The sequence below is a fragment of the Macaca nemestrina genome, chromosome 7 (genome assembly GCF_043159975.1).
Source record: "Macaca nemestrina isolate mMacNem1 chromosome 7, mMacNem.hap1, whole genome shotgun sequence".
Lineage (NCBI taxonomy): Eukaryota > Metazoa > Chordata > Mammalia > Primates > Cercopithecidae > Macaca > Macaca nemestrina.
The window spans coordinates 37,148,730-37,163,665 of NC_092131.1; the positions used below are offsets into that span (position 1 = coordinate 37,148,730).

The 14,936-nt window shown below is 44.3% G+C and overlaps 1 protein-coding gene and 1 long non-coding RNA gene across 5 annotated transcripts in view; one reads left to right on the forward strand and one right to left on the reverse strand.

The window, feature by feature from the left end:
- Positions 1-1,502: 1,502 nt before the first annotated feature.
- LOC105494332 (uncharacterized) lies at positions 1,503-7,905 on the reverse strand. Of its 2 annotated transcripts, none has more exons than XR_003021040.2 (3): positions 7,814-7,905; positions 6,806-7,019; positions 1,503-2,039 (listed from the first exon to the last, which is right to left on the reverse strand). It is a non-coding gene; the product is annotated as an uncharacterized lncRNA (long non-coding RNA). The 2 variants fall into 2 exon arrangements; XR_003021041.2 differs by lacking the exon at positions 7,814-7,905 and adding an exon at positions 7,193-7,449.
- Positions 7,831-14,936, forward strand: part of LOC105494312 (mitogen-activated protein kinase kinase kinase 9) — an 88,935-nt gene continuing 81,829 nt past the window's right edge. For 2 of the 3 annotated variants that reach the window (XM_071099947.1, XM_071099948.1), the window contains exon 1: positions 7,831-8,329. In XM_071099947.1, coding sequence (XP_070956048.1) covers positions 7,930-8,329 — 400 coding nt within the window. In that variant the 5' untranslated portion in view covers positions 7,831-7,929. The remainder of the gene's footprint in view (positions 8,330-14,936) is intronic. The other variant, XM_011762641.3, reaches the window with a different exon arrangement.

The following is a 14,936-nucleotide window of genomic DNA, read 5'->3' on the forward strand; positions in this document are numbered from 1 at the left end:
TAGTGAGTTCTCATGAGATCTGATTGTTTAAAAGTGTGTGGCACCTCCCCTGTCAACTCTCTCTTGTTCCTGCTTTCGCCATGTGACGTGCCTGCTCCTCATTGCCTTCTGCCAGGACTGGAAGCTTCCCAAGGCCTCCCTAAAATCAGATGCTGCTATGCTTCCTATAAAACCTGTAGAATCGTGAGCCAATTAAACCTCTTTCCTTTATAAATTACCTTTTCTCAGGTATTTCTTTTTTTTTTTTTTCTTTTTGAGACAGAATCTTGGTCTGTTACCCAGGCTATTTCAGCTCACTGCAACCTCTGCCTCCCGGGTTCAAATGATTCTCCTGCCTCAGCTTCCCCAGTAGCTGGGACTACAGGCATGCACCACCTCACCTGACTAATTTTTGTATTTTTAGTAAAGATGGGGTTTCACCATGTTGGCCAGGCTGGTCTCGAACTCCTGAACTCATGTGATCCACCCGCCTTGGCCTCCCAAAGTGCCGGAATTATAGGCATGAGCCACCTATTATCTGGCCAGGTATTTCTTCATAGCAATGCAAGAACAGCCTGACACAGAAGGCACTAAAAATGACCCATGCTCCACCACTTAGCTCAGAAATAGCTGTTAAGATTTTTATATTATCCACCCAACACATTTGTAATTATATTTTATAAGGATTTTTTTACTACTCTTTCATTTATCATTATACTGTACACATTTCCACATCACTAAAATTTTTCATAATTATCAACAATAGCATACTGTTTTTTTAATAACCTGTTTAAAATTGACAAAAAGTGTATATATTTATAGCATACAACATGACGTTTTGACATATGTATACACTGTGGCGTGGTGAAATCAAGCTAATTACCAGATGCTTTGCCTCACATACTTATCGTTTTTGTGGTGAGAACACTTAAAATCTACTATCTTAGCAATTTCACAGTATAAAATATATTGTTATTAACTATATTCACCACGGTGTATAATAGATCTCTTGAACTTATTCCTTTTTTCTAACTGGTAACCATCATTTCCTCTCTTTTTCTATGGGTTCAACTTTTTTTTTTTTTTTTGAGATGGAGTCTTGCTCTGTCGCCCAGGCTGGAGTGCAGTGGCGCAGTCTCGGCTCACTGCAAGCTCCGCCTCCTGGGTTCACGCCATTCTCCTGCCTCAGCCTCCCGAGCAACTGGGACTACAGGCACCTGCCACCACGCGCAGCTAATTTTTTTGTATTTTTAGTAGAGATGGGGTTTCACCGTGTTAGCCAGGATGGTCTCGATCTCCTGACCTCGTGATCCGCCCGCCCCGGCCTCCCAAAGTGCTAGGATTACAGGCGTGAGCCACTGCGCCTGGCAGAGTTCAACTTTTTTAGATTCCACAAGATCTATTCTATAAGAGAGTGAGAGTTCATGTGATATTTGTCCTTCTCTGTCTAACATACTATTCTAATTGAAAATCAGAATATTTTAATGGTAGAAAATACTAAATAGTACAGGACAAAGAAAAAAAATCACTCCTAATCTCATAATCTAGACTGGTGATAATTGCTGTTCACCTTTTGATATATTTCTTTCAATAATATTAATGCATATATATTTTTTGATAAGATTAGGAATATATTACATATATAGTTCTCTTAATTTTTCAAATTTATTTAAAAATTATTTGAAAATTACAACAGATTTCTTTTTTTTTCTACTTAACAAGATTATTTTCCCAGTCATTCCATGTTCTTCAAAAACATCAATGATAGGAATAATTTTCTCTTTCCTGAAATCTCTCTTCTTGTGATTAGAGCTGTTTGAGGTCCTGGACGGAAAGGCTTGGATGAAGTCCTTGCAGACTCAGCATGGTTGTAAGCAGTATCATTTCAGAGGGATGTCCCATGGGCTCACTCTGCAACCAGGCTGGATGAAGCAGAAATGATTTGACCTTCATGCCTTAATTAAAGGCTCTGATCACTGTTAAAATGCAACTTGCTCTCCAGAGATGCAACATTCTAAACAGCCCCCCATAGTTTATTGCTTTTCTGAACTGAGGTTTTCCTAGGAGATAGAAGAAAAGAGGAAAGATTTCTTACCTTTTTAGCGGTTCAAGCTGCATTAACTCATAATTCCTCAGAGAAGAATTAAATACTATCAATTGTAATAACATTTACAATTTATTAAGCACTTATTATTATGTATTAAGCACTGCCAGGAGGACCTCTTACTTCATCTAACCCTCACAGCAACCCCATTTTACACAATCTCATGTTACCAACAATGAAACAGAGGCTCCGAGAGGTGAAAGGCCTCCCACACTCGTGACAAGTTGATCAAGAATTCAAACCCAGGTCTGACTCCAAAGGTCTGTTCCATCAGCCCTGCCACACATCTGCCCAAACCATTTGCTTAAAATCATGTTTAATGCAAATAGAGTTTATGAATCAGAAACTAGGGCTTCTTTCCTGAAATGGTATAACATGAGAGGTGAAAGTGGTGGGCTGGCTTTTTTAGAAAAGGTCAAAGGGGCCAGGCACGGTGGCTCAAACCTGTAATCCCAGCATTTGAAGAGATGGAGGCAGGAGGATCCCTTGAGGCGAGGCCAAGAGTTTGAAGCCAGCCTGGGCAACACAGTGAGTCCTTATCTCTACCAAAAATTAACAAAATTAGCCAGGCGTGGTGGCATGAACCCGCAGACCCAGCTACTCAGGATGCTGAGGCAGGAGGACCCACTGAGTCCAGGAGTCTGAGGCTGCCATGTGATCAGCCAGCTATGATCGTGCCACTGCTCTCCAGCCCGGGTGACACAGTGAGACCTTGTTTCTCAAAAAAAACAAACAAACAAACAAAAAAAAACAAAGGTAAAAGTCTGCTTGAGGGATTTTTTTTTTTTTTTTTTTGCATCAAAGTACTAATTTTAAATATTTCCCAAAAGAATCAAGGAAAGGGTGACATTCATTAACTAAGTCACAGTTTAGGCTCAAATAATAACAGTAACTACATGCTAGATTATGTGTTAAGCACATAACATATATAAGATAGGTACAATTATTCTTAATTTCCAGGTGAGGGATCTGGGGCACAGCAGGGTTAACTTGCCTAATGGTGTGCAGTAAGCATAGATTCAAATTCAGTCAGAAGCCAAGACCCCAAATTCTTCATTAGTCTGTGAAACCTGCCCTCCTTTCCTGCCTTCTTTCTTCCCTTCCCTCCTTTGCTTCCTTCCTTTTCTCCCCTCCCTGCTTCCTTCCTGTTTATCTCTTTTTTGTCCTTTCTTTCGTTCCCCTCCTGTCTTCCCTCCTTCCTTCACGCCTTCCTCTCCTCTCCTCTCCTATCTGTTCTTTTTTTTTTTTTGAGACAGGGTCTCGCTTTGTCACCCAGGCTGGAGTGCAGTGGAGCAATCTCGGCTCACCACAGCCTCAACATCTCTGCTCAAGCGATCCTCCCATCTCAGCCTCCCAAAAGCTAGGACCACAGGCACCACCATGCCTGGCTAATTTTTCTATTTTGTAGAGATGGGGTTTCACCATGTTGCCCAGGCTGATCTTGAACTCCTCAGCTCAAGTGCTCCACCCACCTCGGCCTCCCAGAGGCCTCTGTTCCTTTTTCCTTCCTTCCTTCCTTCTGTCTCTTTCCTTTAGGGAAAACCCTGGGTTCAATTTCCAATCAAGAGGCCTGGGTGTAATTAAAGAGTGTTTCTGGGGGGTAATAGGCAGGTGAAAGAAGGAAAAAAAATATGTTGACTATTTGTTGGGTGTGAGCAGAATGCTAAGAGCTTCTGCATGTCCTGTCTCATTTAATCCTATAAACATCCATTATAACCAGAGATTATTATTACACCTACTTAAAAATGAGGAAACTGAGGTTCAAACAGGTGTCTTGCCCAAAGTCACAGCGTTTTTAGAGGACAAAGCCAGGAGAAACTATGATCTATTGACTTAAGTCTAATGTCAACTTGCATCACTGATGGCTATTTTCTCCCTTCCTTATGCTATGCTTTTCAGCATGGTAGAGAAAATGTTTCTTTTTTGGGGTGACATCTGCCAACCCCCTCCTCAAAAACTTCCTCGTGGTAAAATCTTGGTAATTCCACCTCATTTTCAAAGTCTTTTACAATCTGCCCTTCTTTTATTTCAGCAATTTTATTTCCCCATCACTCCCTTTTCACATTCTCTCCTCTTCTCTGGCTGAAATTTCTATTATTGCTACCCACTACATTAATTTCTATTTCCACATCTTTTATTCTGTAGTAATCAAATTGTATATATCTTTCAATGTCCAACTTAAGCATCTCCTTATCCATTCTAGTCCTCAGAGAAGGCAATATTTGATCACCCCACAGTCCTACTGAAAACCTTTCAGTGATAATCTTTTACACGCTGAACAAAACCAAGGCTTCTTCGCCTCGGATTCAAGTCAGCCATCCAGTTGCAAATAAGTACTGAGACTCAATTATGTGCTAAGTACTCTCTAGGTGCTGGGAGAGCTGTGGAGAACCAGACAGACTGGTTCCTGCCCTTATGGTGAATGCACTAGACATTAAATAATTACAAATAATCAATTACATAATTGCTAGTGTGAATCAAGTAATTACAGGGCCCTTTACAATCTGGTCTCAACCTATCTTTTCAGAGTTCTTTCTCATCCTTCTATTCCATCCAAACGGTCCCCCACTCCATGCTTTCCTACCTCTGTTGCTGTGCCTATTCCCACCCTTCTTTCCTGAACACACTTTTCCCTGCTCCACCCCAGTCCCCTCCAGGACCAGTTCTGCTTCTGCTTCTTCCATGCAACCCTGCCAGACAAGTTTAGTCTGAAAGATCTACCCTCATTTGAATCCCTAGCACTTATCCATTCAACAAATATTAACTGAATGACTTGTTGAAATGTTTGATGAATTACTCTTTATGAGATTCTAAATATACGCTATGGTATTAAAGGTTTAAGTTGTGCAGGGAATTAGAGTTTTCCTATTGAGAAGGATCAATGATTTTTCTCCTCTCTTCCCCTCTTCCCAGGGAGTGGAAGGAATCCATGAAACTAAATAATAGAACATACAAAATTATGGAGAAGTAAAATGACAACAAAGTTACCCAATTACTCATAATCCGACTACTTAGAGACCCACCACTGACATTTTTCTCTTTTTAGTACTTTTTTTCCCTGTTTCTGTTTTGCTGTGTGTCTACAGTTTGTAAAACTCTTTTTCCCTCCAGTTAAAAAAAAAAAATTTTTTTTTTTGAGACAGGGTCTTGCTTTGTCACCTAGATTGGAGTGCGGTATAGCAAACACTACAGCCTTGACCTCCTAGGCTCAAGCAATCTTCTTGCCTCAGCCTCTCAAATAGCTGGGACTACAGGTTCGCACCACCATGCCTGGCAAATTTTAAAATTTTTTGTAGAGATAGGGGTCTCACCATGTTGCTCAGGCTGGTCTCCTTCCTGGGCTCAAGTGATCCTCCTGCCTCAGCCTCCCAAACTGCTGAGATTTCAGGTGCAAGCCACCATACCCAGCCCCAAGTTAAAATTTTATCAAGACAATTATTTTATGGCCTTTAAAAAAGCACAAAATACCTCCGCCCCCACTCCCTTGCTCTCTTCCGCTTGAGGGTGGAATGGTTTTGTCTAAAACAAAACTTAGAGAATTTACTCAGACTCATCCATATCTTTTCCAGTTCGTGGATTCTATGTATAAGAACCTGAGCATTGTTTTAGGGTCTTTACTTAAACAGAAATTCTTTCTCAAGACCTACTCTGGATGCTTTTTAGAACAAGCCTCATGTCTCTTCTTCAAGACCTTAAATGTGTGCTATATACAGTGTAGTCATATTGATGCGCAAACCACAGAATGTCCAAACTATGAGGACATATGATATCTTCCAGTTCACTCCCCTCACTTTAAGAGTACAGTGTTAGGACACCTGCCCAAAGTCATGTAGCTGCCTAGTTATCTTTCCAAATTGTCCCACTGTCTTTAGTTTGTGTAATAATAAACCCAAACTAAAATGCAACAAAAGCACTCACCCTTGCTAAATAAATAATGTCTATTCCTACCACTGAAGGGGAAAAGGTAACAAAGCTTGGTAGAGATTGGGCTAGATCTGCACTGGCTTATTTAGAAATTTCAGAGGACTAGGTGAGGTGGTCAAGGCCTGTAATCCTAGCACTTCAGGAGGCCGAGGCAGGTGGATGACTTGAGCCCAGAGTTCGAGAAGAGCCTGGGTGACACAGTGACATCTCTCTACAAAAAAATAAACAAAATTAGCCAAGCGTGGTGGCACATGCCTGTACTCCCAGCTACTCGGGAGGGTGAGGTGGGTGGATTGCTTGATCATGGGATATTGAGGCTGCAATGAGCCAAGATTGCGCCACTGCACTCCAGCCTGGGCAACAAACTGAGACCCTGTCTAAAAAAAAAAAAGAAAGAAAGAAAGATCAGAGAACCTTTCTTACTGGAAGTCAACGTTGCCATGATAGGATTAAAACAAGAAGAAACATTATGGGCCTCCTATCTCGTTCTTAATGTTCAAAATGCAGGGTATAGCAAAAGCATATAGGAAGAGGTCGTCCTGACTCATGAACTCAACATCACTTTCTACGTTTATTCTGCTTTGGTTCTTCTTAATCTGACCTCTGTAGACTTCACCACGATCCAAGGTGTAATTCCAACAGGCAAAAGAAGCCTAAGGATTGTCGAACAGTTGGGTCCCTTCAGACAGACAAAGCCCAATTCATGGCAGCGTTCCCAGCCCCAGGTTGAAGCCCAGTAAGGTGGTCTCTTGCCTTTCTGAATTCTGAAAAAAGAGTGGTATTGGAATCTCTTCTTACCAGAACCCAGGAGAGGGAGAGCTGTGGTGCAGTCTTCCTAAAGGGGAGAACCGTAGTTTTCAGAGTTCTTCTAATGAACATCTCAATGGGCCTAAAGGGCTTCAATAGCAGATGAAAGGTTTCGGGGTGAGAGTGGGCGTGGGCGAAGCTGATCCCTTTAGGTTGGACTAAGGCAGAGCCAGATCCAAAAGGGAGAATCCAACTGTAAAATGATCTGGGGAAGAAAGAGCTCTGCTGGGGGTGCAGCCGGATGAAGAACACCAGTGCTGCTCAGTGCAGCCCCTACCCATCCATGGCAAACAAAGGCAGCGGCCTCCTTTCCAGCCTTTTAGTTTGAACGAAGGCTCAGTATTACCTTTTAGGATCCACCCTTCCCTCCTAACGCACCCAATGAGGCCAGCGCCTCTTCCTGCCGGGAGGAGCTGAATTCTCCCAGGAAACGGACAAGTGCCGCGGGCCAATGGTGGGAGCTGCGGCGGGCCAGCGGGCGGGAGGAGTGGGTCCACCTGGGTTTGAGAACCAGAGAGCCCACAAAGGGGGAGGGCACGATGCGACGGCGGCGCAGTGGGTAAGAGGAACCTGCGAGGCTGCCAGCTAGGCTACCCCAACTACGGCGGAGGAACCGGGGACTGGGCGGCCGCAGCCAATGGGAAGGCGGCGGGCGCGGGGCGGGGCGGGCGTGGGGCGGGGCCCCCTTGGGTCCGCAGGGCTGGGGCGGGGCCAGGCCTGCGTCAGGTGGTCCCGGCGAGCTGGCGGTGCGGGGGGCGGGGCACGGCGCGGCGCGGAGAGGAGAGCTGCGGCCGGCGGGCGGCGGCGGCGGCACCGGCTGCGAGAGCAGGTACCGGCGGCGGAGGTGACGAGGCCGCCCCCGGGGGGCGAGCGGGCAGGCGGGGACTTGGCCCGCTGCGCCCCTAGGCTGCGCGGAGCGCTCGCGCTCGGCGCTCTTCTAGTACCGCGGCAACAGCGCCGGCGAGCCGGCTCTCCCAGCCCCGCCAGCCCGGGCCCTACCTGCGGCCGCCGTCGTGGGGGGGGGGTCCTCCCAGCTCTGCGGAGGCGCATGAACAATAGGCGGCGGCGGCTCCTGCGGGCAGCGGCGGCCCCGCACCCTATGGATCGGCCGCTCCATGGAGCCCTCCAGAGCGCTTCTCGGCTGCCTAGCGAGCGCCGCCGCTGCCGCCCCGCCGGGGGAGGATGGAGCCGGGGCCGGGGCCGAGGAGGAGGAGGAAGAGGAGGAGGAGGCGGCGGCGGGCCCCGGGGAGCTGGGCTGCGACGCGCCGCTGCCCTACTGGACGGCCGTGTTCGAGTACGAGGCGGCGGGCGAGGACGAGCTGACTCTGCGGCTGGGCGACGTGGTGGAGGTGCTGTCCAAGGACTCGCAGGTGTCCGGCGACGAGGGCTGGTGGACTGGGCAGCTGAACCAGCGGGTGGGCATCTTCCCCAGCAACTACGTGACCCCGCGCAGCGCCTTCTCCAGCCGCTGCCAGCCCGGCGGCGAGGACCCCAGCTGCTACCCGCCCATTCAGTGTAAGGCGAAGGCGGGGCCCGGGAGCCGGGCGGGGAAGGGGAATGATAGAGGCCTGGGGGGCGGTCGGGGAACGGGGGAGCCCTGCGCGAGGGCCAGGATGAAGGCGGGGGGATGGGGAGGAAGATTGACCTGGGTGTGGGTGGCGCGCGCTTGGGCTGCCCGGGCTTCGCTTGGTGCGCTGGATAAGCTCGAGACGCCGCAGGCCCTGCCCGCACTTCAGGCGCTTGAGCTTCTTCACCTTCATTTGGCCACCTCAGCAGTGGCTCCCAAATTCCTTATCCTGAAGTCCCAGCCTGAGAATTTGCCCGTTTCCCACTCCCTTCCTCTCTTACCGCGCCCACCCCCCCGCCCGCATTCCCAATCTGGAAGTATTTAGGGCAAGCTGGTGGTTAGTGTCCAAACCTTAGTCCCCAAATCAGGGACCTTGCCACCACCTCTTCTAACGCCTGTCCCCACCTCTTAAAAGCATTTGCTTTCAAAGAGATGGGGGTGTCTCCTTAGGGCTGGGCTGGCTCACAAGTCCCGGAAGCATGTGTGAACTCAAGCATGTGCCTGTAAAATGTCGGGTTGATTTCTTGGATCCTAATCCTTATATCTCAGAAGTTGTACCTTTAGGAGTCTCACTGATTAACGTGCTAAGAGGGATGTGTGTGTTGGGAGTGGGAGTGGGACAAGTGATGATTAGAGAGGAAAAAGTATGTCGTTGCCCCATGGGAGATCAGGATTGCAAGGTACAGTGGCTGAATCCCAGCCCTTTGACAGTGAGGCTGTTTGGGAAATACATTTTCTTCTTTCTTCTCACCCTAGATCCTTGCCTATATTTGGAACTGGTCAAATCTCACGGGGACCATGCTCAGGGGTCCCTCCCAGGGCCTTTCTCCCAGTGTCCTGGTTTCCGTCAATTTTCCAGGAGCCCCATATTTCATACCCTATAATGAAATCTTCTTTGTTTTTTCAAGGGAGTTAAATTGCCATCAGAATCCCTTAATCATATTAGTTTGTTTCAGAAAAAACACTTAAATATCTCTTTAGTGCAGTTTACACTATTTTGTATTTGAGAGTTTCCATAATCTCTTATTTGTTAAAAAGGTATTGTTAATATGTATTAATTACTGTTTATTCCTTATTTTGTATCCTTTCATCTTAGTTGATTTTTTAAAACGTCATTAGCAAGGACCAACTTTAAATATTTAGTTTTAAAATTTCCTTTGTGACAGTTACGTTTCTGGCTCTGTAACTTATTTTTTACCCCCACATTGTGTTACTTTAATCTTGAGGGTTTTTTTTTTTTTTTTTTTTTGAGATAGAGTGTCTCTGTCTCCCAGGCTGGAGTGCAGTGGTGCAATCTCAGCTCACTGCAACCTCTGCCTCCCGGGTTCAAGCAATTCTCCTGCCTCAGTCTCCTGAGTAGCTGGGATTACAGGTGCCCGCACCATGCCTGGCTAATTTTTGCATTTTTAGTAGAGATGAGGTTCACCATATTGGCCAAACTGGTCTCGAACTGCTCGAACTGCTGACCTCAAGTGATCCGCATGCCTCGGCCTCCCAAAGTGTTAGATTACAGGCGTGAGCCACCGTGTCTGGTCTATCTTAAGATGTTTTTTAAAAACTAGCACGTAATATCAAAGTCATAGCCTCTTCACTTGTTTTTCTGCTCTTCCTTTTCTGTTGGTGTTTTGACTATCAAATTGATGTTCAAATCTTTAGGTTCCCCCTCTCCCTCTCATTCAGTTTAAAACTTCATTTTTCTTCATTTTAATCTTTAAAATGCTTGGAGGTAGCAAATTACTTTAAATTGTTTCCAGATACTACATCTTTTTGGGACTAGTTTGGTAGGCTTAAGGCTAAGCATCCTGGCATAGTGTTTTGAAAGTGTTGAAAATGAACTTGGGCATATATTGGAAGAAATATGAATAGCCTGGCATGTTAGAAAACATAGTGTCATTTTAAACATAAGTCAGATTTTGATTCTGTGGGTGAAGTTTTGTGATTTTGTTTCCAGGGACAGCTAATGTCAGAGTAGAAGAGCTAGATGAGGTTCATGATCAGAAACTCAGTTTCTTTAATATCTTGTGCTCTGGCTGCTGGAGCAGTCAAGAGTCAGTATGACTTAGGCTGAAAAACTGTCCACAGAGCCAGGCATGACAGCAATGTGCTACTTCTTCATTAGGTGACCAGGACTTATCTTCATTATCATATAATTTACTGTGGATAGAGTAGATTCCTAAATCTGGAACCCAGATGTTGAGACAGTAGGAAGTAATTTGTTCTAATGGAAAGAATTGACTCGAAGAATATGGCATTTGTAAGACCTGGCACATTCTTTTATTTGGCCTCACTGGAAGTTCTGATCTTGACTGGAATTAATTTTTGATCATTCAGAAAATTTAGTTTCAGTCAAAAACTAATCATTGAGTACCTAGTGAATGATAGATACTGTACATTGTGTTAAGTACCAGGACATAAAGAAGTGATAAGATCAGAAAGTGCTTTTAAGTTACATGAGGGAGATTAACGATGTAAATATAAAACTTCAGTGCAGTGTCTTGGTAAAGATGCAGTGCCTTGGTTCATCAGAGGGTGAACATGGGCTGTTATTGACAGGTGCATCTCTCATCTGTGTGCTCTACCAGATCAGTTCGTGTCACTTGGAAAGTGAAGACAATTGACAAACCTTGTCTCCAAAGACTTGGAATGAAATTGAGCCACTGACACCTCATCACCAGAGTTACCCTTTTGAACTTCCCCTCTAAGGATGTGTTGTGACGTTGCGTTCTGGACCATGAATAGAAGATGTTAAGTCAAGCAATAGTGTTTAGTTTTAGTTTCATATTATTGTTTCTTAAGTGAAAATTTAGCTTCAAACTTTATTTAAAAGCTTTTTTTGTTTTTTTAATTTTTAGAGACAGGGTTTCACTCTCTCGCCTAGGCTGAAGTGCAGTGGCGAAATCATAGCTCACTGCAACCTTGAACTCCTGGGCTCGAGAGATCCTCCCACCCCAGCCTCCTAAAGAAGCTGGGACCAGAGGCGCATGCCACCATACCCAGCCAATTATTTTTATTTACGTTTTAATAGAGATGAGCTTTTGCTTTGTTGCCCAGGCTAGTTTCGAACTCTTGACTTCAATCATTCCTCCCACCTCAGCCTTCCAAAGTGTTAGGATTACAGGTGTAAGCCACTGTATCTGGCCTCAAACTTTATTCAAAACAGAAGGGGAAAATTACTAAATATCATGACAAAGAAAACACATAAAAATGTTAGTATAAGTTATTTTACATTCTTATAGTGCTTTAATCCTCTCCATTGTAGGTACTTGTTAGCGTTTAGCTGCCTATGGATGACAAATATAAATAACCCAGGAGCTCACCCATCTTCTTTATTTTAGTGAAAGATGAAAAGTGTACAGTTCCAAACTCACTATCTTGGGAGGTGCAGTCCTCCCAAGAGAAATATGAAAGTTTCTCTTACAAGAGAGTTGTTTCAGTTTTCAAACAGGGCATACATTAAGGTTATTAGTTTATACTTTTTATTATCTACATCCACTAGAAATAGAAGGACATACTTTCAGATGTACCTAAGATTTTTAAGTGAGTGAAGTATATACCATTCACTTACTCAAAACCCACCAAAATGTGCCTAAACATTCAGTTTCCAAGCATATGATTGAGAGGGAATAACATCTTGACTTTAAAAATGGAAGAACTAAGGATTTATTCCTGATATTCTTGGAAATATCCTTCTACAGAAACTGAAAAATGTACTGAATGCAGCTTGACCTGATTCTTACTTAAAACCAGGTCTTGACTGGAGCAGGGAAGGGAAGGAGAGCCCCACATACTCTGCTGCACCTGGAGGTCTAGTTCCTTCGTTCCTATCCAACGGGACTGAGCAGGGAAGGAAAAAGATGGTCCTTCCTCCCCTCGTTCTTCCTGGGTTCTGTCTTTTATCAGTTTGAAAGCTGTGGTCTGTACTTTTCTTGGAGTCAGGTCATAATATTTTTTTAACTAAATAACAAGAACCTGGGATTTTTATGTTCTACCCAAAGAGAGGTTATTGCTTTCCCTTCCCTGCAGAGGTTTTTAGAGGAGCTGTCCTTTCAGCACCCTAGTACTGAATCATATCTTTTAAACCTCCTTGCATTTATTTTTTCAATCCCTCCTGCGTTTAAATAAATATTTAACACCTACTGTGTGTTTACAACTGTGCTTAAGACTGGAGGAAAGAAGGGAGGGTACAAGAGAAAGTACAATAGTTAAAATTCCTTAAGGAGAATTCAGATACTCAGTTGAGGAAATAAGAAAACAGATACAAATTTGTTAAATAATCGCACATCTTTTCATATGTGTAAAAGCTGCTAGAAAAACATGAATGTTCCTTCCCTTCATGACCAGGAAGACTAACATGTATTTCTTCAAGAGGGTTTCTAATCTTTCTTTATAACATAGGCATATTTTCCTCATTCATAGAGATGACATCAGGCACAAATTAGTAATCAGTCAGGATTCATTTTGGGGCTCAGAAATGCTCAAGCTATTTTAAGCAAGAAAGAGATTTAGCACAGGAAATTCGGTGCTTGCAGAATTGTTGGAAGGGCTGAGAGAAGAGGCTCTCAGCTGGACCTGTGTGAACGACTCCCAGAACATAGCAGAACTGGCCCACCAGGTCAGCTGCTACCTCTCTAATTGGGAACATACAGAATCAGGAGCTGCCATTGAAGCTGTTGGCTTCAAAAACACCCTGTTGTGTCTGCAGCCCAGAGATTTGGCAACAACTTGGCTACGAAACATTCCTCTCCACATCTACAGACTTAGTGATTGGACACCAACATGCTGTTGCAAAAAATCCCCGCAGCAAGATGGTCTTCATCTCACTTCTGTCTTTCAAATCTTGTGCATCTAATTGGCAGAACTTAATTTGCATTCAGAACTTTAGCTGTAAAGGAGTCTGGGAAATGTAGTTTTTAGCTTCCTAGCCTCTGTAGTATTGAAATTTATGCTAGAAGGATTTTGGAATGGATACCGACTGCTAGTCTACAATATTCTTCCATGACATTCGTTCTTCAGGAAGACTGCTGGATAAGGTGATAACCTCTTTAAACAGTTGGAATTTTGGGGTCAGGATGGGCCATACTTTTTGTATATCTAAAGACTATCCACCTAACTTATCCACCTAAGAGTTTCCTTTGTGCAGACTGCCAGTTGCATTACAAAATACAAATGAATATTAGCTCCAGATGGGATAGAGGTGCTATAATTAAGCAAGAACAGATTTTTTAGCACCACCAGCATCTGAGTGGAGAACGGAGGCGTTACAGGGCTGGCTGAGTAAGGAAGGGAGTAGTCAGCAGTGGCAGTTCCTCTTTTGGTCTTGCCAAAAGTTCAGAAATGTATCTTTGTTTTCTTAGGTTTTTTTTAGTAAAGGGTGACTATTTTCTGTATTTGTTTCAGAAGGTCCAGTTCCAGTTTAGTTTTTTTTTTTTTTTAGATCTGAATTTGGTTTATTTCCTATTGAGATAGTGTGTTAGTCCATTCTTGCATTGCTTTGAAGGAATACCTGAGGCTGGGTAATTTATACAGAAAAAAAGTTTTATTGGCTCACGGTTCTGCAACCTGTATGGGAAGCATGGCACCAGCATCTGCTTGGCTCTGGTGAGGCCTCAGGGAGCTTTTTTTCATGGTGGAAGGTGAAGTGGGAGCAGGCATGTCACATGGTGGGAGCCAGGAGCAAGAGAGAAAAACCGGGGAGGTGCCACACTCTTTTAAACAACCAGATCTTGTGTGAATTCGAGCAAAAACTCACTCATTACTATGCCAAGCCATTCATGGGGGATCAGCCCTCATGACCCAAATATTCCCACCAGGCCCCACCACCAGCACTGGGGATTCCATTTTGACATGAAAATCAGAGGGGGCAAATATCCAAACCATATCAAGTAGATTTTTTTTTTTCCATTTTATTTCAAGGATCTGTTGGTCACCTACAAAATGTTTGGCATGGTAAGTGCAGTGGTGAATAGAGCAGGCAGAATCTCTGCCCTCGTGGGTCTCATAATCTGGCCTGGACAATGGGCATTGAACAAGTAATTAAGTAATTATAACTTTGATGCCTCTTGTGGAATGGAAACTGCCATGGAAGTGTTTGATAGGGGCCTGACTTCATTTGGTCTTGGGGATGGAGAAATTCCACTATGAAACTGATATTTAAGACCTGAGGTATGAGTATGAATCAGCCAGGTAAAGACAAAAGAAAAGAGAAGATACAGAACAGGGTTTCATGCAAGAAACAAAACATACTTTGCTCATATAGCACTTAGCACCATATGTAGCTCGATTTATAATCACTGGCAGCTATTATTATCTACCCATGAAAGCCTTTCCACACACAATGAAATATATAATCAAGTACCTTAGGTTCAAACTCTGGATTTGGGAAGGAGAATGATTGGTTGGGATACTGGGTGGGATACTGGGACCATCAGGGCTTGAACTGAGGCACAGATGACTGCTGGAATAAGATACCTCTTATGAGGCTCCTTTCCCATGTTTCAGTCACCAGGTCCAGGTAGAACCCAAGTTCTGAAAGTCTCTCAAATTGACTGCGTACTC